Below are 27,980 nucleotides of genomic sequence, written 5' to 3' on the forward strand. Positions count from 1 at the left end.
TCCAATGGAATAATTTTATTTTAAGTTTAATGTATAGCCTTAAACAGGATCATCTCTTCGGACAACATCTTCTTCTCGTGCTATTGCTATCATTCGTAACATGAGCACTGAGAGCACTTTATCTAAAGGATCCATGAATCCTCTTTGCATCCATTTTGGTATGGTCGTTCGAGCATGTGAAAAACCAAGCTTTTGTAAAATATAGTCTACGCCATAAGGCTCAATACTTTTGCCTCCCCATGACAACAATCTAAAATAAACAAAAAATTCAAAATTTATTATTATTTAAGTTTAAAGTTGAAATTATTTAAATATTTTTATTCTTTCATACCTGACAGTTGGTTCTAAATGCCAAGTGGTACAATTATAATCCCTCCAATCATTAGTAAACGATTGGGGCGATTCCATGGTAGGCTGACTTGTATTTCCAGTGTTTGATGTTTCCGGACTTTGTGGTCGATTTGTCATAGAAGACTAAATTAACAAAAATAATTAAATCAACAAAAAATAACAACAATAAACATTAACCCTCTAGAACTTACAACTTTATCTTTTTCCAAAATATAAGATGTAATGAGATCATGTAGAAAGAAAAAAGCTTCTGCATCTACAGTTACAAAAATGTGATCTTCAAACTCTGTTATAAAACTACACTCAACTGTCGGTTTGATATCGTATGGAGAGGGTAACTTGACGGGTTGTGTATGGTTACTCTTGAGATTTAATTGTAAAGTAGGTAATGCAAAAATGACTTCACGTGTATGAGTCAGGTTTTCTTGAGGTTTTGGGGTACGTGAGCGTGGTGCTGACTCAGTTGTATCGTGTTTCTCACGCTCCAAACTTGGGAAACGGTCAACTTCTAGATATTTTGAATAAAATATTTTATAAAGTTAAATAGTTATAAAATACTAAATAGTAATATAAAATATTTACCATCTATTTCACTTAATGCAAAGGCATAATTGAACCATTCTTGAATAGTTTTGAACTGCGGTGGAAAAAGAACATTACGGCTAAACTTACACACAGTTGCCATACTGTGTTGTGGTCGTACAGTACCATCCATGCCCAAACTAAAAGTGAGATTTTGTACTATATTTATATCCAAGTCATCTCTACATAATGGTCCGGAATCTATATTTATCAAAAAAAAAAAAAAAAAGATTTATAAGAAAATTCCTATAAATAATATAATATTTGAAATCTATTACCTCCAAAATTAAATACTTCATGAGCTTCAGTTGCAAATGATATACATGGTTCTTTTAAGGAGAATAGTGCCCATGACTTTGATTTGAAATTAATGCCATGAAAGCATGCTAAAGATATATTGACACCGTGTAAATCCATTTTTCCACCTAGAACAGTACCCCAATGTGGCAAAGGGTACTTTAATGTGGATAATCTTAATCCAGAAACTGCTTCTAATGCACGTTGCCAATGCCGATGATGATGTTTACATTCGTCTGAACTTATGTCTAAAAATAATGATGGTAGACATAAAATTATCTAAATGTAAATCAAAGTTAACTTAAAACAAAATACATACTATCTGGACTTGATGTTGAGATCAATAAACGTCTTCTCACTGTCTTCTTTTTCGAACTTTTCTCACTGCCAATTGATTCTCTGTGGTCATGTAGACTTGAGAAAACTCGTTTGCTAGACTTAAACTGCTGTGAGAAGAATTCGTCCAACTTATAATACATTTTCATAATATCTGAGGATGTGCTTTTAGATATCATCAACTGCAATTGGTCCCAACCAAGATCACCATGCATAAACACAATTCCTGGTCGTTTGCTAGAGTCATGTACACAGTCAGTTGATATTGCTTTACTCAACACTTTCCATTCATCCTTTAAAACCACTTCAAGTAAGCTAACTCTGGACATTAATACTGCTGTACCCATATAATCTAAACGAAGTTCAAGTGCTGACAATTTTAAACCAACAGTATGACGAGGCTCTGAACCGGGATCTTCTCTAATCAACACTATAAACAAAAATTATAAAATATAAATATAATATAGGAAAAAATTCAAAAGAAAAATATAATTTGTACAAAACATACCATAAGTGTTAATTTTATTCAATTCAATTGTGCCACCCACAATACCGCCTTTAGCGTCAAGTCCAGAACCGCCAAGACCTAAACCAATGTGCATATTTTTATGACCAGTACTTCCAATGGATAACCGGCCTTCGGAATGAAATTGTTGAGATAACCAACTAAACAAATGTTAAAATCGCCAATTTAATTTTAAAAATATTTAATAAATATACTATATTTATTATTTACAAATCCAATATACTTACGTAACATTACCCATAACATTTCCCATATTCATGTGTACATTGAGCCTCTTAAAGTTTACAGCAAATATCACCAATGTTTCCCATGCAGCAGCACCGACACTACTAGATTTTTGGTCTGGACTTGAGTCGTGGCTTGAATTATTTTTTTTCTTTTCTAAAGGCAAATGTTTGTCACCTTTAATGTTCAAGTGAAGTTTATCACGGCTAGGTTTCACTTTAGTATCAGTTACAAAATGTCCATAACTAAAAAAAATAATATAATGTAAAAAAATAATCAATATAAATTTTTTATTAACTAACGAATCATCAGGATCAACGTTGTTGCTATGGTCACTATACACGCTGCTTGGAACAGTTCTGGTAAGATCACCTAAGAAAAGTCTGCGCACTATGCTACGCCTATACCAAGCACGGGGAAATGCTAAAATTTCAGTCAAACGCCTCATATCATATTTGAATGAAGCAGATCCTATATCAACAATAGCTAAAAAAAATAAACATTGTTAGATTAATCAAAAAAATATAACAATAATAATTAAACAGGCAATAAAAATACTCACTGGAGAATCTGATAGTGGCATGACTTTGATCAGATGTTGACTTAGGTCCAGGTACTGATTCAAAATTAAGCTTCCTACTTCTGGATAAGTGAAATTTAATAAATTCAACATTAACGCTTAAAGAATCTTTGCGTTCACCATCAGCTAATGGTGACCATGTATGAGTATGTGGTTCTTTAAGATTGGCTGCTATAAAAATAAATAGCAATAAATATAAATATTTATACCTTTATTTTAAATTAACAATTATTTTACATGATTTTTTTCCTCCATATGGATGAAAAATATACATGGAAAAGTCTGCCATTACTCCAGTGATACTTAAACCTCCTACTGCAACTGGTAGACTATTAGAGTCTTCATAATAATCTTCAAGTCTAATAATCAAAGAAGTGCACATTTTTAAAAAATATAATTACTAATAAGTTAATTTTTATATTACTCATTTGAAGAATCAGTTCTCTTAGAAGAAAATACAATATCTAATGATGGCAACTTTAGCATACACTCGACTCGTGATACTGGCAAACATGAAAATCGAAATGTTGATGTTTGAACATGGAGGTAGACAATTACGTCCACAGGGAATGAGGTATAAGCATATTGCCCAGGTGTCAAATATGGAGCAAACAAATCGTCATCATTGTCTGTAGCAAACATTGTATCAAATGTACCTAAAAAAAAAAACCATATTTTTATTTTTTTTAATAATTACGGTGAATAATAAAAATATAAAATTACCTGTATCAGCAAACTGTTGTGCAGGTATAGGTGCTAAAGTTTGCTCTAAGAATTCGAGTATATGTGGTGATATAATTGTCTCTTCTGGTATGCTCTGGAGTGTAGCCCAACAATAGAGGCTAGCTTTCTTCGTACTCGTTTTTCTACTGATTACTCCACTTGAGTCAATTGAATACATGAGGGATTGTCCTTCGTCAGACACCATTTTTGATGCATAATGTACTTTAAAATCCAGTCCAGGAATATGAAATATAGTTAGTTCAGATAACTGAGATAAAGTGTTGGTCACTGTCTGATGGTGTCTTAATCTAGAACTCGATGTACTATTTGCACCTAATTTATCTTTATAAGAACGCCTAGGTAAATTTGGACTTCCAGGAACATATTCAAATACACCACCAGAACAACTACGCTCTTTTTTCATTCTAGACATCCTTAAAAATAAAAGAGTCACTAAATGTTTTAAAAATTAATCTCAATTAACAAAATACTCACAATTTGATTTCATCTTCTTTAACAGAATCTTTAGTGTGTAATACACATTTTCCACTGTTAATGAACACTTTTACATCTAACTCAAAATCAATATTAGGTTCTTGTGGTTTTTGAGTAGCACCAGATACAAACAATGGATTAACCAAAAAGTCATCCCTACCAAAACAATATTTGATATAATGAATTAATAGGTTAGGTTAGGTTAGGTTAATATAATATAATAATTTAACTTTAATATAATTTTAAAGTTTAAAACACAATTACCTTGAGTCCATATGTCTGCCATAATCGGTATTTGGCCAACTGTCATCACCTTCTGTAGTTAAACTTTGTTCAGAGCTAGCACTGGGCAACGAACTTTGTCGGAATATTTCTTTAGTATTACTGAATGTTACATGACCAGGATGTGTCACCCTGAATGATGTTGAACGTTGTGGTCCAGCTTGAGGAGAATTTTCAACACTGCTTAAACTAGTCACTTCGTCAGGACTTAAAATATTAAGTAGTTATTTAGTTATTATAATATTGGAATGATTTGTTTGAGTACAATTTTAAAAGTTTATTTTACCTTTGAGTTTCTTTGAATTCTGATACTTCTTGTGTAGGTGAAACTATAAATGACTTTGACCTATATGTTGAACTTTTATTGCTAAGTCCAAATTTACCCTTTAAACTCGATTTACCTTTCACACTTTGTCTTCTAAGTTTTTGAATCATATCTCTAAAAATTGATTTGCTTAGCATCAAATAATAATAATAATACATTTCTAACCAAATCTCACCTTCTGAATCCTTTGAAAACCATTGCTTCCAATTCGCGTAAACGCTTTACTTCGTGTTCAATAGTCCCTTGAGATGCTCCCAATGAACGTAAATCATTTATGGCTTTAGCTTGTTCATACATTTCTTTCTCAATTATCTTTGATCTAGTCTTAGCACTCATAGTGGGATCAATGGCTAAAGACGCTAATATATCACCTTCCATGTTTGATTTGTGTCTAATAATATCACTGTCTTGAGATATAGGATCACTATCCGATAATGGATCATCAGTATCTTGTACTCCAGTTAGAGCAGTTAAGGTATGTCCTAATGCACTAAGCTGTTTTCCTATATTTACATCTAAATGCATGTCAACGCCTTCCATTTGCCATTTTACGTTTAAAAACCATTTTGCATTTTCTATAATACACAATTAATTAATGTATTTATAGCAAAAATATTTTACAGTTAACTATTAAGATTACGTACCAGTAACAGAATCTAATTTTTGAGAAGTTGTACGGCTGCATACTTCATATGTTCCTTCTGACACTATGCACAAATTCATGGCAGTAGACACAAGTTCATTAGTTATATCAGGCTTCCAATCATCGAGAGATGAATCAAAATCATCAGCAAATCTTAAACATAGGCCAATGAAACGGCCCTTACTGACTAGAGACCCAGAACTGCATGCTGATATACTAGTTGATTCTAATGTAACTACCACTGCAGAACATGACTCAAAGTCCATGAAAATCGACCGATTTAAACCCCATGTTGTCTTAAAAAAAACATAAATTATGAAATTAAAATTTGAATATTTAATTTATAAACTATAATAATTACATACCTGAGGAAGTGGATTCAAAGGTACACAAATACCCATGTCCTCAACAGTCAGTTGTAAGAAAATAGTACCCAAATTTGGTGATACCGGTATTTTATCAGATGGCAATTTTTCTGTCGAAGGCTGAGTAGCTGTCAAAACTTCTTTATTTAAACTAGCCCGTTGTTCGTTCCAATATTCGTATGCATTTTTGTAATTCAACCACACTAATATTGCTTTATCCACAGCCAAGGGTTGAATATAAATTAAAGGCCTTCGCAGGGTAATAAGTATTACTTCTTTGTCTTCGCCTTCACCAACCATTTCTCCTTGGAAAGCATTCCGTAACTCTAATTAATAAAAAATATAATTAAAAATGTATATTAAAAATGTTATGCCTTATAAATTAAAAGGATAATTATTAGATTAAGAATAATCGTCCAATACACAGTGTGAATTTAGCAGCAACAATTACCTATCCTTGTTTTGAAGAAAGCAAAACTTTGAAATTCAGGATCAGCTTCTTCAAATAATGGGTTTCGTATCACCTGACCAAGTGATAAATTTACATCAATATGGGCTTTGACAAAAATTTTAACTTGTTCAGACGTTTGATAAGATGAGCCTGATACATTTTGTACTCTATTTGACAGTTGAAAGTCTGCTGAACCTGTTTCCAATCGAACAGCACAATTTGTCGGGGTAGTAGCTGTAAGTTCTATACGCTAAAATAATATAAATACCAATAATATAATAATAATATAATTACCAATATAAAAAATGGTTTTTTAATTAGCTTTCTATTTTAGATTATTTAGGTTAACAATTTTAATTTTATTATAAATAATATATCATCAATTTTAAAAAACTTACCCTCATTTTCACGGTCAATGAAAATAATATTCTTTTGACAGGAGCAGAACGATCTGTGTCATTATCTTCTAACCATATAGGTACAGGTTTTTCACCTCCGTATACTTTCTGAACAACTTCATTGACTTCCTACAAACATAAGGTGTTGAATATTTAAATAATAAGAATTACAGTGAGTTATGAAATAACTTACTTTCATAAATACTTTTTGAACAAACACTAAATGGTTTAACAAATCTGTTGTGAGTGACTGTTCAAATACACCAATATCAGCCACAGCACTTAAATAATTTCCTTGGCGTAGTACAGCACCGTCTTACAAATAAAAAATAATCCATTGAAATAAAATATCTAAATTTAATATTAAATTTAAAAACTTTACCTGTTCCAGAAAATTGATTTTCTCCTGTTTTTAAACCACCATCAAGTATATATTCAGCCGATACATGTACCTTTGGAAGTTCTATACTAGCTTCTGATGGTAAATTTGTCTCAGTTACCTATTTGTTTTAAAATGCAATGTAAAAAATGTAAATATAACTAAAATTTTAAAATCAAACCGGTATTTTAGTTGAAAACGATAAAGTATGTTGAGGCAAGTCAATTATAAACTTTGCTTTATTTCCTGTATATCCAGTGCTGGTAACTTGGTCCATTTTATATTGTGCTCTTAAAGAAGGCAATAAAGCAGCAGTGACAGTTAAACACTGAAAAGAAAAAATTAATCAATATTCACAGTTTATGAACTAATTAAATTACTTGAATAACAGCAGTGAAATGCATAACTAATGGCTGTAGCAAAACATTAGGTTCAGGAACAGGGACTTTATTAACTTCTTCTTTGTGCACTCTTTGCACCATCGGACTTTGTTGAGCAGTCGTACTTGATGGTCCTACAGATCCTTGGACATCAGTTTCATCAATAGTTGGAACACGTCCCATTCGACTAGATGTTCGAGCCACTCGAAGTTCCTAAGCAATAATTGCCAAAATGTAAATATAAAAACCCGTGTGATATTCCTAACTAATACTAATTGATAATTCACTTGTAAAGTAGATGAAAGCTGCTTGCTTCCTCTCGTCATCATTCCATGAAGAGCAACAGGATGTTGAGGGATATCAATATTTACAACACCAATTGTTAGTAAACCAGAATTTTGATCCTTTGTTCGACGACTCATGCTTGAATATAATGTCTGTGACTTACCCACAGTAACCTTAACAACAGTTTGTTGATTAGGTGCAACACCTTCCAAGAGTACTATCATAGTACGGCCTATATGTCCAGTTAGGGAACACTCTAAACTTGGAGGTCGTGTTTTCTTTCGAAAAGTTGAGCTAGTATGTAAATTAGTAATTTCTGCTTCTAATTTCAAGCCACTCAATGTGGCCAATAGTCTAGTTCGGTGAATACGTACTACAACAAACACCATAAGTCTTGTACGTTCTTCTTTTGTTATTCCTATAATATAATTTACTAAATTGATTTATAATGACAAGAAAATTAAAAATATAATTAAACAAAAATAATAAGATGATTTACGCTGATTTAGCTGTGAAACTGGTGGTACTGGAGTACTTGTAGACCCGTCTTTATCAATATCATCACAAGATTTGGACTCTGGTAGTATATCATATTTTCTAGTGCCCTTGTATCCTTCCGATACATCTACACCAAATGATATCCTTTGTGTCACAGTTTTAGTTTCAGGCATTGTAGCGTATAGTTCTAATAAATGGTAAACGGTCTTCCAACACCTAGGTGTCATTGATACAATATTGGAATCCACTTCATCGATGGGTTTCATTGGTGTAATGCGTTCAAATTCTGATAAACTCGGAGTCAAACATTCACTGACTACGGGAGTTTCACTCAAATTCATATAACCCTTAACGCTTTTACCAGTTGACCTTAGTTTTTGTGCTAATGTTTGGTGTTTTGAACGTATTGATGGAGAAGGTGATACAATTGGTTTCAATTCACTAGCTGAACGCGGCAAAAAACGTTTGATGGGTGGTGGTGTGGGTACTGGTACTTCTGATTGATCTAAAATGTTCAACCAACATTTATGAAATGTATTTTGGATGAAATAAAAAGTATGTACTTACCTGATTGTGATGCAGGTGGCTTAGCATTAGTACGCGAAACATATGGATGAGGCTGTTGTTCACGAAGCTCAGTTTGTGTATCTTTCACATTTTGGTACATATTAGTGATTTGATTAAGAAGTCTCAACAGAGGCATATTAACCTGCAAATTTAGTTTAAAACAATTGTATAATTAATATGTTACAAACTTATTTAATTTTATAAAAGAATATTTTATTTTAATGCATCTTCATCTTCTATGAAATTCAGAAATTAGTTATTACTTGTAAATCATCATACAACTCGGTGTTATTTCAATTTACATTGTTATTTCTCAATTTATATAAGTTTTAAGTTTAGACGTTTAAGAGTAAGAATGCACAAGGACAAAGACAGTGATAAATACTGTATGAGTTTGTTTATTATGTATAACATATATTATTCTCTATTAATCTCACCTGTTGAGAAATGTATCTAACAGAAACACAAATATTAAATGATGTGTTTGAATGTTTCTTTAATTGGCCCCGCGATAAGTATAGCATATTACGTCTTTGTCGTCGAATATCATCAACAACTGTCATATCAGCTGAACGACGTACATCACATTCAATACTAACACGATCACATAAGAACGCAGGTACTTCAGGTAATAAATCTAACCACGGAGTTTCTAAAATATATAATTAAATAAAGTTTTGTTATGAGGATATAAATCTAATGAATGTAACCATATACCTGATTTGGATTTGTTTTTAAAAGATTTTGATTTCTTTCCTGTTTCTGGAAGCTTACCATACTCACTGACAACAATATCAATACGCATTGTTTCAAGACTTCCAACAAGTGACAAATTAGACCCCCAAGAGTCAAGTGCAGCCATACCATTGTTACCTATATTATAATGTAAATTCAATATAAATAAATGTTGTATTACATAGTACATTTGCCAGAAAACATGAGTGTACAGAAGACCAAATTATTATTTTTCACTTTAAAAAAATCTACAGATCTTTAAGTGATTTTCCATGTTAAGAATTAAAAAATTTTTATAGTTTAACATTGAAAGTAGAAACAAATAACACTACAAAAGGGAAAGGGATAAAATAATTAATTATAAAAATATAAATAAATATAATCAATTTAATCACCCTAAAACTTATATTTTCTTAAATTATAATTTTTAATTTTGATATAAATATTTTACTGATATTCGCTATTGTGTTTGAGAGTTATGAAACACATTTTTTTTTTTATTAGTATGCCTAATATAATGTAACACAAATAATTACCTGAATTAGGGTTAACCATTTGTTGAGGCATAACTCCAAGACTAGATAGTAATGGTTCAAAAATGAGGTGAGCATCTAACAATCTTAGTGAATCATACTTAGGAAATATATTAAAACGTAATGAATCTGATTCTGCAAAATCAGCTGATGATTGATTATCAGATGTAAGAGGTACATTTTTTGATTCAGATGTACGTAATGGTCCTTTCCGTAGCCGCTGAACAATTAAAATATATTATAATATAATTAGATAAGTAACTAAATAATTATATAATAGTATACAAACCCAATTTCGTATTTTTTTGGCTTTAACCAATCTATTAGATACTCGAGGTTCAGGATTAATAAAATCTTGTTTGGCCATCCAAGTGTAAAGATCTTCATTTCGGTCTGATTTTTGTGGAGATATGTTTATAGCTTCAACGCTTCCGGCCAAATGTTCACCTTCTACTGGGGCCTGATAGTTATTGTCAGCTAATGGAACTTCAACAATATTTTTGTATGTGTGCTGGACTGTATCATCCAATATTGGAAACATCACACTAGCTCTAGATGAAGCTGGCATTTGTGTGGGTAACAGTGATTTGTTGTTTTTAGGCTGATCACAAGAAGAATTATGTGAACTAATTGCAACACTGTCGTTTGGCTGATCTGTCATACCGGTCGGAGAAAATGGATCATAATAATGAGACTCGTTACCATAATTTCCTTTTGACCCTATTGTAAATAATGAGTTTGTAATAATGATAATGTATTTTCCATTTAATTTTAAGCAATCAATTAATTACCAAAGCTTTAAATATTTTAATAAGCGAATAAAAACCAATATGAAGCAAAAAAATTGAAAAAATAAAATAACAGGATAAAATGTATCAATTAATAATCAAATAATGAATACAAATAAAAAAAAATTATAGGATAGACATTGGTCAAAGATTATCTGTTAATATTTAAAGTAAATTTTTTTTTTTCAAGTTTTATAGTATAGGCAGGACATGGATAGTGCAGATAGTGTGGTAGGTGAGTATGTAAAATGAGTAATATAGATAGACTGTATAAGTTAAATAAAATTACTCGAAATGAGTTAAATATAATATTATTATAAATAAATCATCCTTAATGACCAATGAAGCTGAGATATGTGACAATTATTAAATTAGTAAAAATATTAGTATTTTTAACAAGTACAAGCATTACAATATTTTAAACAAATTTACTTACTAAAAGATATTACGATATCACACTTTATTTTCTAATTAGAATACTATAGTAAGAAATAAATGATAATTACCAATAAATAAAAGCATGAAACAAAATAGGTACTCTCTAAAATAACATTTCACTTATTATTATAAATGAAAAAAGCAGCATGCAGAATATATCATTATTTTATGCTGTATATCTAGTTTGTTAACATTTACATGTCGTACCACATTTGTTTGTATGCGATTTGAGTACCCGTTGTAATGTAGACACGTGCGAATGACGTTCGCTGGTCAGCAGCATAGCACACTCGTCGGTTATTCCTTCTCCGCCTTCTTCCCCAGAAGCCTCCCCATCCTTTAGCATATGACCAAAAAATACATATTTACAAATGATACCCAAGGCAAAAAATTATGATTGTATCCATAAAATATACAGTAAACATGTAATTACAAATTATTATTATTATTGTTATTATTATTATTACATTATGAATGTACATATATTAACACAGATTAATGTGTAACTATTATTAATATTAGCAAACAATAAAGCACCCTTAGAATAACACTAATAGTGACAATGAATAAACGTATTACACAATGAGACACCTAATGAACCATGTAAAGCATTACACCATGTGATTATACATATTTTGTACGTTTTAAAACAAAAAACAATGATATGCAAATAATTGGATACTATTTTTTTGCTTACATATAAATAAATCGGGACTGTGTGATGTATTTGGACTTCGGCGTGAATTTAAATAGCCACAATCATAAAACACCTGTTTTAGAAAAGGATACTAATTTGAAATTTTGTTTTAAACAGTAAATTATCCCAATCTGATTCAGTATTTGAACTAAATTTGTTTTTAATATTTTTTAATAAAAAAAAAATAATAACAATAATTGACTAAATAAATAACATACCTCTTCAGCATCTGAAACTGCAAAAGTTACATTTAATGGTTTTAAGTTATGATGTCGGCTTTTGAAGTTATGTTCAAGTAATAAAGGGGTATATAAGATATTTTTCCACTGACGACTCAAAACAATAACGCCCTATAAAATATTTAAATTAAATTAATTGATTGAATTAATGATTTAATTCTTTAAAATTATAAATACTTGAAATACACTTACTTGTCTCAAAATTGATAAATTGGGTAAAAATGGATCTTTTAATTTAGTGTCAATTGTTACATCACTCTGAAGAAGATATTTTTGCAATATATTACATAGTTGACATGAAGGATCTTCTTGTAAAGTTTTAGCCAAGGGTGTAGTATGCCTATAACGACTCTATAAAATAAATATAATTAATAATTTAACTATTTATTAATTATTAGGTTATCACTTATTATTAATTTGTATAATATCAAAACTGTTTGTAATGAAAATACATATACCTTAAGAGGTATATGGAGACTTTGAACATCTAGTGCCTCAGCCATTAAACAAGTTACAACAGCTGTACAGCGTCTATATCTAGTACGTAGCATGTGCACAAGACGCATTGCAAAACGATTACTAGGATTCATCCATGCATTAATAGCCGGTGATGCTGTACTCAGTAAATTCCAATCATGTCTACATATATGATTAAGTTAAAATACATATTATTCCAATTAACTGAGATTACAAAAAATATACCTTGTATAGTCTATTTTACGAGTAATTGGTGTTAATGGAGGCGCAGCAAAGTTAAACCAAACTTGACATACTTCCATGACACAAGATGATGCATTTTTATCAATTCCAACTTTTGCCACAGTATTATCACTAGATAAAATGACAATTCAATTTGAAACATAATTAACATTGTATTTTAAGTAAAACTTAAACATAGAAACTTACACTGTATCTTCATTATTGATAAATGTTTCAGAGGGAGTTTTAATTTGCTTAGGGGTAGCCATTGGTGTTGAAACGCCACCTATATCTTGTTTGCTAGAATCTAAAAACAATAAAAATAAATTATTTTTTACTTAATAATAATTAACTAAAATTTCTAATTAAATCACAATCATAATATTATTTACTATTTGCTTTAGATTCTATATTATCTTCATTTTTAGGTCGAATTTCAGAATGAGATACTTTTCCAAGTGTTGACTCAGGTACTGGTGAAGGTGATGGTACATCTCTGATTTCTCGATCATTCTCTTTCTCAAAGTTTGATCTTTTTACAACCTAATTATGACAAAATGAACATAGTTGTAATGAACAAATTTAGCATTAAATTTACTATAAAAATACAAACTTTAAAAGCAATTCCTTCAAAACCACATTCCATCATAATAAATCCCATTTTTTCATCGGAAATATTTGTCAGACCCATTTCATCATTATCGCTGTTTACACTATTCTGAACCTCTATAGATTTCCCTTTAGAACAAGTTTTAAACATCACTTTTGAACAATGGCCAGGTATAGCTGTTATAACTGCTTCTTTCAATATTGAACATTCGTTATGCAGTCTACGTAGTTGAGCATGTGCTCTATCTATAAATAAATAAGAATTGAAACATTAAATATACTTAGTCATATGATTCTATATACTATTCTATATAATATATTAAATATGTATTGTTTAGTCTGGTGTTTCATGTAAGAAACACATAGCTATACTGATTCTATGTAATACTATCATAGAAATAATATATAGAGAAAATCACTGAACAAACTAAGTTTACAGTACCAATCAAATCAAAGAAAAACAACATACACAGGACATTCTACTATGTTACAATGTCTGTAATAATTCATTCAGAAATATGATAGGAACAAAGATTTGATTGACATCTATGTTGTTAATTAATTAAATTAATTTCAATAATTCTAAGAAAACCAATTTAAAAAATGTTATTATAATTTAACTATTTTAATAAATACTAATAATTACTTATGTGTAGTGTGATAACTGTTTCTTCTTGCTGTTTTTCAGAAGTCTCAATATAAACTGGTTCACCGTGGGTGCTCTCAGGATCAACTTCAGATGTAATATTCAATCCAAGTAAAAAAGCTTTTCCAGCAGCTCTACTTAAAACCCCTTTCTTTTGACCACTTGGTGCTACCGCTGGTGGATGATACGTTTGTACAATTTCTCTTGCCTTTAAATAAAAACCATTTTAATTAAGCATATTATATAATTTAAAAAAATTTAATTTAACAATAATTAAATTATTGTATAACCTACAATATACGTGAAAAATACATTATAATATGTAAAGAGGACATACAATATTTAAAAATATCAACTTAAGTCAAGTTTAATCGATTAAATATTTTTATATATATTTTATACAACAATCCAAAACAATACAGATATAAGACCTCAAAACATTTCTTTTGAAAATACATGAAATAACTTGAAATTTTTTAACTTTACTTTTTTATCTTAATATCTTATCAAACTTTCCTTTAAAATCCCCTTTAAAAATAGTTATAGTTTCAACTCTTCAATACTTCTTAATTTTACCATTACACCACATTACAAATAAAAACTAATTATTAACTTATTAAATACAAACCTGTTTACTAAAATGAAACTTAGTAGTTAGTTCTTCAAGACATATTGCTAATAATGATACACAAGTCAAATCTCTAATATTATCTAGGGCCGAAAAAGATATAACTTCTTCAACAATGGACGCTTGTAGTACACAAATGTTAATCTGAAATATATAAGAATATTTTAGTTAATGGATTAAGTATAAAAAATTAGGAAACAGATAATGTCTTCAAAATACAATAATTTAATATTTATAGAACTTTTTTAAGAATAATGATTAAGAACTCAATATTTTTCAAAGTGAGCAATCAACAATGTTTATAAACAATTTAAAGATTCTATTAAATTACTCCAATTAAATACAACAGTATATAATTTGTAAACATACTTTTGGTAAAATGACGGTTCCTTGAACTTGTGAAGCAATGAATTCTTCATAAACACGGTTTGGTTGCTGTAAATCAGGTTGTGCATCCTTATTTAGATTCGGTTTTACTCTTTCCACAGTACTCCTTTTACTTCCTCCACCCTGCATTTGGCTTAAATATTTATCACGTTTAAGTATGTTAGCAGCCTCAACACGACTAATGCAACTGGAATGTAAGTGGTTTAAGACGGTGAGCGGGTGGAGATTACTGAATGTTGGAATTAAACTATCAACAAACCTATAAAGTATAAAAACATGTTTAACATTTTTCAAAGAAATTAAGTAATTTGAAATATTATGAATACTTTTGTAGTGATTCTAAGGCTAATGGTGTGACCATCAAATCAATATCTCCTTTGAGTTTGATCACAACTGTTGTTCTTGTTCCAGTTTCACTTCGTAAAGATACCATTTCCTCTTCACAATCTGAAAAATACATTTTAGTTTAATAATAATAATAAAGAAAAAAAAAATGTAATATTGTATGTACACATACCAATTTCAAATGTTTCTTTTGCGTTTTGAGTGAAATCAAATTGTGATTGATCCCATGTATATTTCTTTGAAGATTGTGTTTGTGCATTAAGTGGACTAGGTTCTTTTTCTTTGGAATCTGTTCTAGGCACCATCTTTAAACTTGTAAAACCTTCAGCTGTAGTTTCAAATTTAGGTAAATATCTACTACCTGTAATAATGTATTTAAGTATAAGTTATAAATAACAAATTAACTCATTAAATTATATAAATTTTACCAATAAATACAAGACGGTCGTCTACTGTATGCTGATAAATAGGAACAGTAAACGCATCAGATCCTGCTGGTAATGATGTTTGAGACCAATTACTACAACTTGTTTGTGACAGATGATTTGTATAAGTGGTGAGTAATAATGGAGAATCGACAATTGGCTTGTTGATATGCATGTGCAAATTTATAAGTGCCAAGTCTTCTTGAGATGATACAGCAGACATAAAAGATGTACTGGATATTGAACGTGAATCTGATGAATCTATAATTCCTGCATCAGGTTCTCCATCACCAGGTTCCTAAAATAATGTTATACTTATTTATATACTTTTAATGACAATTTTCATTAACAACATACATCATCAATTAAATTATGTTTAGATTTCAACAATGGACTTTGATTGGCATCTCTACTCATGTCCACTGCAAGTAACGTTTTCTCATCATCAGCTAAATCACACTAAATATAGAATAAAATAAACATAAATTGAATAAATTGATTTGACTAAAAATTAGTTTTGTTTTTACTTCTAAGGTGTCAATATTTAATATTGTATGGTCTTGATTATCAACTGTTGTGTTATCAGAACCAGTAATATTACTTAATAGCGCTGGACTGCTTGGTATGATTGTTGTCTCACTTCCAAAATGATTCCTTAAACAAATCATACATAAAATATGGGCATTTAAAATTTGTTGTATTAAAATGCTAACTTAATAAAAGATTCATTTTGACCAATTCCACTGCTGTTTAAAGAGCTCTTCAATGAAGAACATCTGGCTGATCCCAATGTAATTCGATCATTACTCTTAAGATTGCTAGTTAGAGTAAGATCTTCTTCAGCCGAAAAAAAGATTTCAGATGGATTATCACTAGTTATAGATAAAGTTCGTGAATACGGGTGTTTTGAACTGGTCTGGTGCAAGGAATGTATGGAATCAGCATTGGTTGCACTAATCTAAACACAAAATAGAAAAATAAAACCCAATTTGGTATTTAAAAAATACCAGTCACTCTCGCCAGCCATTTGGGACGAATAAAAATACGTACTGAATTATTCTGGGCACTTGTAACAAGTGCATTATATTGTAGGGCTGTTGTGTTAAAATAATCAACAGCAAGTCTAGAATCTGAAACACTATACTTTGGGCAGGCACCATTGTCTACAGCTAATGTGTTTTCGGGCACACTCAGTATGGACCTAGTAGTATTAAACCTGTGAGGTGATGGTGGTCGTGAATCCATTTTAAGTACAGGGGTTGGACTGGCATCAATTAGCCGTGAATACGGCACTTCACGACTTATTGTTTGTACTCCATTTAGTCTAAAAAATGTGTAATAAGCGGTATTTTGCAACTGATATTGCTGAAAAAAGTTCCAAACAAACCTGCTGGCAGCAGATGAATATGAGAAACGTCTAGATAATGGGTGTGTCGGTAAAGGAGAAGGTATGTCTTCACTGTCTATTGTGTATGGTATATTTGTTGGGGCATTAGGACTGTTCTTGCTTCCCTCAGACTGATCTTGGTATACCTATCAGGAACCGATTATACATTTTAAATAAAAAGCATGTATTTGATTTTCTTAAAAAAATGGTTATTCGTTCTTTTTAAATTATTATTCTTTAGATAATGTATAACATTTATTTAGCAGTCAAATTAAAGCAGAAATAATGGGACATTTTAAGTCCCAAATAGCTGGATTTGTAAAAAAGCAAGCATTTAATTAATAAAAAAGTGTATTAAAAACATTTTTTATTTATAACTTCTGATTTATAACTTTTAAAATATAAAATATAAATCGAGTAACTGTGTAGTGTATATATATGTGCAATAAGTAAAAGGTAGATAACTAATAAGTAATAAAATTATGATATTTGATTTGTTTAAATTGTGTCATTTTATATTACAAACATGATATTATATTGTTATAATTTATAAGGCTTAAATTTACATCAAACACTAAAATTTAGTTTGCTTATATAGTACATTATAATCTAAGAAAATAAATATGGTGAAGGTATGTCTGAGAATACACTCCATGCAGTCTATCGTTTACTTTACACAATAATTTCAATAGCTGAAGATGCTATTTTTTAAAATTGAGGTGTATTTAAATAGGTATTTGAGATGATATAATTATTAGTGAAATAAACTTATATAATATATTTTTTAAGTAATATTTAAAATGATAAAATGTTATAAAATTATATTTCTGCCAAGACTATCAGTATTTTTACTAAACCGTTTTTTACTGTTTTAACAGTAAAATTATATTATTTAATGATGATATCATACTCAAAACTAAGTTTAAACAACTTTTAAATGATAAGTTAAACTACCTAAAAGAAAATTGTAAAGGACTAAGAAGGAACTTTTAAACACAACATTTATAACTTATACTTTATTACTCGATATAACATTTTGTATAGTATTTAATAGACCCATAATTTAATTTATACCATCTTAACCCTTTATAAATTAATGTTTGAAAATCTGTTAATAAGAATAATTTAAAATGTAATTAAACATAAAACACTTTTTAAGCATATACCAAAATAAAATAGATATTTAGTTGTGACTAAATGTATTTCTGACAAATTTTTTTTATAAACAATTATATTTTAATTTATGCATAGTTATAAACAGTGATGAGTTATTATAATATTATATTAAAGTTTTGATAAAATTAAATCTTAACAAAATTTATAATTCTAAAACCAGAACTAAATTAGTAAAAATAAATACATAAATCATAAGCTTTTAACCTTGTATTAAACAAAAATGAACTTATTTTTACCTTATTTACAAGACGAGTGTTTGGCCATTGTGGCACTGGATGATCATGTATAACAACACCACTACCAATATTGTACGGTGGTGTATGAAATATTAATTGACAATCATGTAAAATACTTTGGCCGAATCCTGGATCTTTTCCACTTTCATTCACTCTATGAAATAATAATTTAAAGAATAAACAATTAATTATAACTTAAAACTATATAGTCTACATTTAAACAATAAAAACTAATGAACCTTAAAGCTGCAATATTGATGCCATCTTGAATATCATTTCTAGACGGTTTAAAAAAACGTTGACCATTTTGATTACGTCCAAAAAAGGCACATCCACCAACACAACCACATTTTCCCGTCATAAGAGATCTACTGTCACTTGGCCACAAAAACCACAATCTTTTGTAACAATCATCATGCAGTTTAAGGTATCTATAATATATGGTTAAAACGTATAAAATAAATATAATATATTATGATTTAAATACTAGAATCATACTTATGTTGAACAAGATGTAAGTTTTTATCAGAGTCAGATAAAGAAGAGGCCAATTCAAGTATAAAGGGACCTAATGATGCAGAACCAATTTCTAGCCACATTTCCTGATTTTCATTGGAGATACCACTAATATTTCTAAAAATATAAATAATTCAATAAGCCAATATATCTTAATAAAAAAAATTCAAACTACTAGCATAAAAAAATTAAATATATGTATACCGAAGCTGAGATCTATTACTTCCAGAAGTGTTAGTGTTACTATTAAGTCCAAGTGTATTTTGTGCACCAGCGCAAATAAATTGTTTGAGTTTTACAGCTGGAATAACTAATGTAATACCAGACTTGAGATGATTGCTATGTAAGTTACAATGTGATAGTCGTAACGGGGAAGCCTAAAAATATAAAATTATAATAACTCATTGATTAATTTATTTTTTTTCATTTTAACCACATATTATATTGCTTAGAAATTGTATACCTATGATTTGCCCTTTCCTAACTTAACATAAATTTAAACTCATAAATCATCATGGTATAATGTCAAACCAATTCTAAACTATTAGATGCTTATCAAATTATTTTAAAATTGATTTTTTCAACCATTGTTAAGTCCTTTGATTATAATTATAATTAAAAACTTCAATACATATGATCATTATTAAATATATTACCCAAAAATTAATAGCTGTACCAGACTCGACTAGATAGATATCTATAGCATCAATAGCTACACGAGTCATTCGGTATTTTATCTCATCAGCAGTGGGACATCTATAACAGGCTTGTGGATCATTATGAGGACAGGTCGATGGAGGTGAACCATGATGACATTCTAATGGTAAATGAGCTGGTTTGAGCTGATTTTCTGAATCAAACATTAGTAAGAACATAGTCTCTAAACCAGTCACAACATGAAACAACTGAAAAATGTAATGTTATTATTAACATTATGTATTATATATTTATATCTATATAAAGATTAATACATCCAAGGTTAAGATACAAATAAAAAGTATGAAAAAGCAATATTTACAAGCAAGTATAGTTTATCAATAGATAATTTATTTTTAAGTTTAGAAAAAACTTTATTCAGTATTGTAATAATTAATTTTTTGAAACTGCGATAAATTAAGAAGTATAACATCTTACTTGCGGTGCAGTAGCTTTCCCACTAAGTTTTCCCAACTGAATTTCTAATAACCAAGCATATTCTAATGTGTCTTGGTTGAGATTTCTTTCAGCATCGCTAAACATAGCATGACCTCGAATCTAAATGATAACATATATAATAATAATATATACATGTATACATGTATTAATACAAATAGTATAAATTAAGTATTCATAAGTTATTATTTAATATATTATATACCTGTAAAGCAGAAAGCATTAAATGTCCTTGATTTAAATGATGATCTTTTACTGGTCGATTTCCTAATTTATCACTAGATATAAGTAAACTAGGTGATAACAATAACTGTAACTGAGTATCCCTATAAGATTTCTTCATTTCCAGTCCAAAACGTTCAATTATTATTACTGGACAAGGGGGATCAATATCATTACAATTCTGAAAAGATACATGATGTTACATTTTATAATAAAAATATTTTATTGAACTTACTTTAATGAGGTGGGCTTGTAAATCATGCATAGTAATGGAAATAACTACTTCCAATGGTCTATATTCTCGTGGATCTACTTGCATTTTTACATCTGATAAAGAACTACTATCATGATCAGTAACTTTTTCAGTGTTTGCACTTTTTGGGTTTAATTTATCATTCATGTCTGTAAAAATTTGATCTTCACCAAATATGCTTTCCTAAACCACAACATGAATTAAAGTATTAAGGTTAGAACACATCACTTATTGATAAATAAAAATAATTTACCTTTAAATGAAAGAAATGCCTGAGCCAAGATCCGTACAAAAACATAATTGATGAACCAATTTCTAACTCTAAACTGACTTTGTCAGCTGGTAAAGTAGTTGGGTCAAATTTTTTACCTTCGTCCTATTAAAAAAAAAATTATTTATTTATTTAGTTTAATAAAAAATTATTCTTGATTCTTCTAACTCGAGTCCAATGAATAGGAACATTTTGTGTTTTATGATGTTGCATTCTCATTGGTGAAAGCAATTTTTCTTCTTTTTCTGGTGTAGTTATGTCAGCTTGAGGTGGTGGTCCATACATTGGCATTGGATGATAAATAAAATTAATTGATAAAGCAACAATTGGCATGGTCCAACAGTCTACCCATCCAAGACTAAATTAAAAATTTCAAATTATTACAATACCATATTTTGAAAATATTAAAATAATTTCCTATACTAACCCTTTTTGACAAACATTTCTCCATTTACGTCCATTGTCATCCAGTTTTGACCTATATATTTTTCCATCACGTCCAAGTAATTTAGCATTTTGATTTAATGACAACAAAACACTTCGGCTAGTGTATACTTCTGGCAAATACATAGATAAATCTATACTTTCACCTTGAATCCAAAATCGAAGAGGTAATGTGTCAGGCAAAAACTCCGTAAATGGGAGATCAAATGAAAAATCAAATAAGTCACCACTGGCCGCAATAAGAGCTTGATACCATGAAACAATACATAAAATTAGAAACATTTCAATTATATTGTAATTGGCTGATCTTTAATTAAACATTATTAAAGATTATAAATTATAATTACCATTTTCTTGATTTTGAGATGAACAATCGATCCAATTGTATTCATTACTAATAGTTATTAATTCAAATTCTTTCATAAGAACTGAAAACTTCCATGTATATGGTACAAAATGTAAAATATCTGGCCTACTTTTACTGGCCCAGTCATTTATCATTTCTATTTATAAAAAAAAAATTAAAAAATTAAAAAAAACTAAAAACTGAATAAATTAAAATACTTATTTATTTAAGACTTACCTTGGAAAAAACCTTTATGAGCATAAGTAAACCACCCTGTTGCTTTACAACCAGTTAAATTAAACAACCATTCTTGATGATCATTCCACTGAATTGGATAGTGGCAATGAGCAGTAAATTCTAATGTTTCACACTCTAATAAACTGCGAAACTTTAAAAATAATAACAATATATTAGCAATATTAATTGTATATAAAAAAAAAAAAAAAACAATAATGTTTTACTTGTAAACTTGTAGTTGCTTCTAAATGAAGTAGCTGCCCGGTAATTTTAGTAGTATAACCATCATGTGCTACTAGCCACGGTAAAGTAATTTCCATGTATGAACCCGGTCCAACATTAATATGAATTGCATTAGTTTCCTAAAAATACAGTTATGGTATTGATTTAAAAATATTTATATTCAATAGTGAGGTCTTTAAATTTCAATTTGAAAATGTTCCATCCCCTTAATCATTATGTAAATGCAAAAAACTTAACTACAAAAAATGTTGGATTGATCAGGCAAGGTTAAGAATGTTCCTATTTGAACTTAAAATTAAACTCATTACATAATTCAAATTTACTGGACATTTTTGAAGTTTGTATACTGATTTTGTAAATCAAAAGCCAAATAGATATAAGGTTCAAATTGTATTTTACAGAAAATTAAATTTACAATACATTTTGTAATTATTATTTTGTTCTACAGTTTATATTTGATGAACCTAATTGTATAAAATTAGGATCTTCAAGATATTGTTTAATACCTATTATAAGGTGTAATTCAGTCAATTGTGACTGGTGGTTAATTTCTGTAAAGTTAATATTATTAATCTTTAAAATAAAAAAAAAATAATAAGTCTAATCAATAAGCAGTAAATTTATAATAATTAAAATAATTCAGATATATAGCTTACTTTATTTTTTGAAAACAAGATGTCAATAGTAGATTCATAGAGTGTATTCAGACGAATGTCAAAAGCTTGTACTTGACGTTTTTCACCAGGTAATGGTGGATCACTAACCTAAAATAAAAAAAAATAAATGTATTAATAGTTATTCTTGAAAGATAAGGAAAATTAAAAAAATTATATTAACCTTGAGGGGCTGATAATCTTGTGGAAAGAATAACTTGAATAAATGTTCCCTTTGTCGGTCTGCCCAAGGACCATAACTAAAGTCTGTCCCTTTGCCACACTAAAAAAAAATAATTATAATTAATTAATAAATATTAATATAGTATACCTAATATATTGAATTAAAGCAATAAAGTTAAATAATATTCAATAAATTGCTTAAAAAAAATCATGAACAGACAATTAAAATAAAGTTTATGAATTCATAATTCATATATTCAAATTCACTACCTATTCATTATTATTAATAAAGATTTTTTTCCCTTTCGTTAACTTTACTTTTTTTAATCTGTCTCTATCAACAATATCCTATATTTTAATTTCCTGAGTATATTTGATTAAATCATCCTTCTGGTTGCCCAAAGCCATCTAAGGCCTTTATTTCAACAGCTTAAGGCAGACTCTACCAGGGTTTCCTTTAAAAAGCTGTTCAACTTACCGACATGCCCTGCTCACTCAATTTATTTACTCATAAGCAGGGATCAAGATTTATAACACTAAAATTTATGATCCAGCTATACTATGTTGTAAAAATCACAAAATTAAAAAAAAAAATGTATTACAATGTTTTACTACTGGAATATTGACATGTTGTACAATAAATATCTTGAAGTCACTTAAAATTAAAAATAATTTTAAATAATTTTCTTTTTAAAATACATATTTGAATTATTTATTACGAAATATTTTTATCTTTATATTTAATATCTTCCAAATTAACATCAAATAGCCAAATAGTTATAAAAATAGCAGATAAAATGCAAAAACCCTTAAAATGTGATAGAAACATTTGGAATTGAATTCCTTTCACTATAAAATGGACTTATAGCTTATTCTGCTATATATCAAAGGTTAGGTTGTATTGGAATTTTTATATAGGTCACTGTTTAAAATTGAAATAACCGCATTTAAATACGGTGAAACTTCTATATAACAGTCTCACGGGGGACAAAAAAAAATTGTAGTATAAAGGAATTTGTTAAATAGAATTTACGTATGATTAACAATGAAGGTTCTCATGGTTCTCAAAAATAATTCCTAAAACAGAAATTTTGTTAAATAGAAGTTTTACTGTATATTTATGGGTCACAATCTCGCAGTGATACAGGACTTTTAGTAGATACTGTAAATGCTTAAGTTTGATATTCCTATAAAATGTTGAGTCTTAAGTTATTAATTTTAAATACCTTTATATCAATTCCCCAAATGGGTGGAGCAGATTCGACTATATCCCCATTTGCTAATTGTAACATTTCAGGTTCTTCAGGTACAACCCCTAAAAACAAATTTTGTAACTAATTACTGATAATCTAAAATATTTTTATTAAAAGTTTACCTGGTTCGTCCATGTAGTAGTAAAGTTCTATATTATTTGATGAAAACACAACAAAACCAGCACCCATGTATCGAGGTGGATCATCTGCCATGCCAGTATATTTAGGACTAGGTGCTAATATCACCTATAATATTAAATGTAATTTTAAATAAATAATGTATTACATATATACACAATATTGTTATAATATAACAATATTTTACTTTAAAATTTTCTGCTTTGCATTTAACAAAATGCATGAAATGATCCAGTTTTGAAGCAGCTGGTTTAGTGGAATACACAAAATGGGCTTCTTCAACATTGACTAGTAAAGTGGTTGGTATAAGTCGATTGCCAAATACTACTCGGCCCTACATTATAAATTATGATAACATTCACAATAAGACCACAGGAAAATGTTAACAAAATAAAATAAATAATAAAACTTACAGACGACACTTCCATTTTTATCACAGGTATAAGGTCCCTCCAACTTTTGCCAAGCACTGCTTCTTGTTTCTTATCTTTATTATTTTTAGCTTCCTCTTCTTCTAAAAATTATAACTATAATAAGTATCATTTATCTAAGCAAAATTAGCTAATAATAAATAATTTCTTTATTTTGTACTTACTGACACTTAATTCGTCCCAAGGAATAATTGACGGATCTAAATTAAATACTTTTTCTAAATTACTATACATTTTACAACGGTTATATACATGTAGTTCAAACCCATTTAACATAACGGACAGCCTAGTATCAGAATGTGACAAATCTAAAAAAAATATAATAAAATAGCTAACTCAAAAATGAAAAATATGAATAAATAGGTATTTTTGTATAAAATAATGGACTAATACTACACATCTTAAAATAATAATATAAATAATAATTAAAATATTCACTAACCTTCTGATACATCTTTAGGAACATAAGATCGCCACCATCGGAATATCAACCAGCCATCCTGTACTCTTATGGTATAATCTTCAGTGATATAAATAATATCCCTGAACATTATCTTACCAGAAAGAGCACAAACCGTAAAAGAACCTGTAGAATATTTTGTTTTAGTTAATAATACGTATATTTTAGGCTTATTCAAAAATTTTAAATTAGAGTAAATAGTAAAGTAAAACTTATCTTAAAATAAATACATTTACCTATACTAAGATATCCTTTTGTAGTGTAGAACCTAGTCAACAGTCTGGTAACAATATATGCTGTCACTCTAGAATTGTAGTAAGTAATATAAATTACCCACACCATTCCAGATATCAGTGAGAACAGCATCCAGGCAAAATTACTATCCATTTTAATATCATCTAGGTGAACGTCAGTCAAGTTCCATGAAGAGTCCTCCATACGATTGGCTGGTTGATACATAAGTGTTGTTTCTTTATCCATTTTGAAGTTATTTAGCCAATATAGGTACTTTACATCTAAAACCAAAAATATTTAAAATTATAAGTATAAATTAGTATGTTTAGGAATATTATTGACCAATTTAAAACATTTATCATTGATAATCTAGTTAAAAAAAATTTTTGTATATTTATGACTCTATTTTTATCAATAGAGATTCAAAAAATAAAAATAATAACTATTAACTTAAAGGATTTTTATTTATTAATGTAAGATGTAACTCATGTTTAACCTTCATAAATTAAAATTTTAATATTAAAAAAAATTTAAGTACCTACCATACAATTATAAAGTAGCCAGTATATATCTAAATATATGTAATTATTAATTAATGATTACTTAATACAATTTCACTTGCAAATAAAATTAAATATACATTGTTTTTTTTCATGAATATTCTTTATTGAATTATTAGATTTACAAAACATTAATAGTTCACATATAATACTGGAATCAAATCATAGTATAACTTAATCATTAATCTGTCAACTATTAAATTAGTCATTATTACAACAATAATCCTATAAGTTTTATCTAAGAAGTAAATTAAATTCATAGTTTGATAAGTGCACTCAAACAAATACATTAAATTGCATACTTATTCCTATTTTGTTGATTCCTATTAAAAATTTAATTTTTTTATCAAAAATTTAATTTAGAATTAATGTTTTATTTTTTTGTATAAATCCAAAAATAATTAAAAATTTATTTTTCTTAAAAACAGTAAATTTGTTGTCTTTGCCTATCTCACATAATATAGAAGTTTCATTAGGTTTTTTACTTTCTTTAGTAAATATTACAAATTTTATTTCCCATTTCCCAGGATAGTGTTAAATTAAATAAATAATTTAACCAAGTAGGTAGGTAGTTGACTAATATTTATTATTTTTATTATTTTTATGGTCATTCGTATTTTTTCTAAATGTGAAAATATAACTAATTAGGTAGGTATAAATTAAATACTCACCTAAAGAAATTATAAATGTTTAAGTAAAAATATTAAAATAATATTAGGCCGGTATATACTATTGATTTTTTAACATTACATGGAAGTACAAGCATTTAGATTCAATAAAGTATGATTAAACCTGTAGGTATAAACTTGCTAAACAACTGTTGAATTTGTATACTTGACAAAATAATTGAAGTATTTTGTTTTGAACGTAGTTTAAATGTTGCAAATCTGATGGGTGTTATTCTGATGAAATACTACTATGTAACGTCTCGTGATTGACAAAATGTGTTGGTCTGAAAAACATTTTGATGTGGTAATCTGGCAGTATTTTACAACACTTGTTATGCTGACATTATATAGGTATGTAACTAAAATGTAAAGTTGCTGATATGATTTGTATAAAAACAGAATTTTAAAAGACTATAGGAATCGAGCAAAACTAAAACTAGTTGTAGGTACTGTATACCTATAAGGACATTAAGTTACATCATCAAACCTGATTGTAAACGTTTAAAAAAACTCTATCAAAACAAGACAAACTAGATTTCTAGGAGCCCTTAATCTCGGGAGAACTATATATTAAGTTCGTAAAAAGTAATAGGAGACAGGAGTATCACAATATTAAAGTACTATTATAGTAGTAGTGACAATATCAGTAAGTAGTTACTAGTTATCCTTGCGGCGCACTGACACAACAAGTGGCGACCGCACAGCGCGCGCGAGTATATACGGCGAAAACGTTTCCGGAAACAAACCTTCAAAAAGGTCCAATATTTTCGTCACCGGTCGGACGAGAATTCGGTGGAGGTGCAGAATCGGTCGCACCCGGGCGGTATCATGGTATTATGATGGCGCTGGTCACATATTAACAAAATTATTGTCGCATTTGTACTGGCAAGCGTCTCATGCAACTGAGTTTAAACGGACGTCCGGCCAGCTGAAAATCATTATTGTGAAATATAAACAATAAATTATAATATCGTCGGAAGAGGGATCGCGGAGCTCGTCGGGAGCACTTTACCAGCGGCTTACAGCAGCTCGTCGGGATTGTCGACGGTGTTGTGAACGA

The 27,980-nt window shown here is 29.0% G+C and overlaps 1 protein-coding gene across 2 annotated transcripts; it reads right to left on the bottom strand.

Moving 5' to 3' along the window:
- On the bottom strand, positions 1 to 27,960 carry LOC132937841 (bridge-like lipid transfer protein family member 1). 2 transcript variants are annotated; one of them, XM_061004406.1, is made up of 75 exons: positions 27,667 to 27,960; positions 25,695 to 25,973; positions 25,441 to 25,584; positions 25,163 to 25,306; positions 24,981 to 25,081; positions 24,755 to 24,901; positions 24,552 to 24,675; positions 24,403 to 24,491; positions 23,178 to 23,276; positions 22,997 to 23,104; positions 22,322 to 22,459; positions 22,098 to 22,248; positions 21,862 to 22,017; positions 21,498 to 21,759; positions 21,239 to 21,428; positions 21,053 to 21,175; positions 20,782 to 20,982; positions 20,530 to 20,727; positions 20,307 to 20,426; positions 19,829 to 20,077; positions 19,377 to 19,549; positions 19,155 to 19,289; positions 18,896 to 19,087; positions 18,657 to 18,810; positions 17,245 to 17,390; positions 16,908 to 17,181; positions 16,571 to 16,815; positions 16,385 to 16,511; positions 16,215 to 16,316; positions 15,861 to 16,155; positions 15,605 to 15,793; positions 15,414 to 15,534; positions 15,070 to 15,346; positions 14,701 to 14,844; positions 14,073 to 14,280; positions 13,431 to 13,672; positions 13,210 to 13,360; positions 13,025 to 13,124; positions 12,821 to 12,949; positions 12,577 to 12,757; positions 12,311 to 12,469; positions 12,098 to 12,229; positions 11,390 to 11,519; positions 10,246 to 10,676; positions 9,960 to 10,176; positions 9,406 to 9,561; positions 9,126 to 9,340; positions 8,689 to 8,830; positions 8,123 to 8,626; positions 7,626 to 8,041; positions 7,339 to 7,551; positions 7,140 to 7,286; positions 6,962 to 7,079; positions 6,773 to 6,894; positions 6,580 to 6,708; positions 6,182 to 6,431; positions 5,731 to 6,056; positions 5,367 to 5,661; positions 4,898 to 5,297; positions 4,684 to 4,836; positions 4,380 to 4,604; positions 4,116 to 4,271; positions 3,621 to 4,054; positions 3,322 to 3,553; positions 3,135 to 3,256; positions 2,880 to 3,068; positions 2,620 to 2,803; positions 2,320 to 2,562; positions 2,075 to 2,232; positions 1,550 to 1,996; positions 1,212 to 1,478; positions 934 to 1,134; positions 543 to 859; positions 332 to 474; positions 1 to 250 (listed from the first exon to the last, which is right to left on the bottom strand). In XM_061004406.1, exons 2-75 carry the CDS (start codon positions 25,936 to 25,938, stop codon positions 40 to 42), a joined length of 14,757 nt encoding a protein of 4,918 aa, XP_060860389.1. In that variant the 5' UTR covers positions 25,939 to 25,973; positions 27,667 to 27,960; the 3' UTR covers positions 1 to 39. The 2 variants fall into 2 exon arrangements, with proteins under 2 accessions (XP_060860389.1, XP_060860388.1); XM_061004405.1 differs by having other exon boundaries at positions 2,320 to 2,803; positions 2,880 to 3,065.
- Positions 27,961 to 27,980: the final 20 nt, after the last annotated feature.

This window comes from Metopolophium dirhodum, chromosome 2 (genome assembly GCF_019925205.1).
Source record: "Metopolophium dirhodum isolate CAU chromosome 2, ASM1992520v1, whole genome shotgun sequence".
NCBI lineage: Eukaryota > Metazoa > Arthropoda > Insecta > Hemiptera > Aphididae > Metopolophium > Metopolophium dirhodum.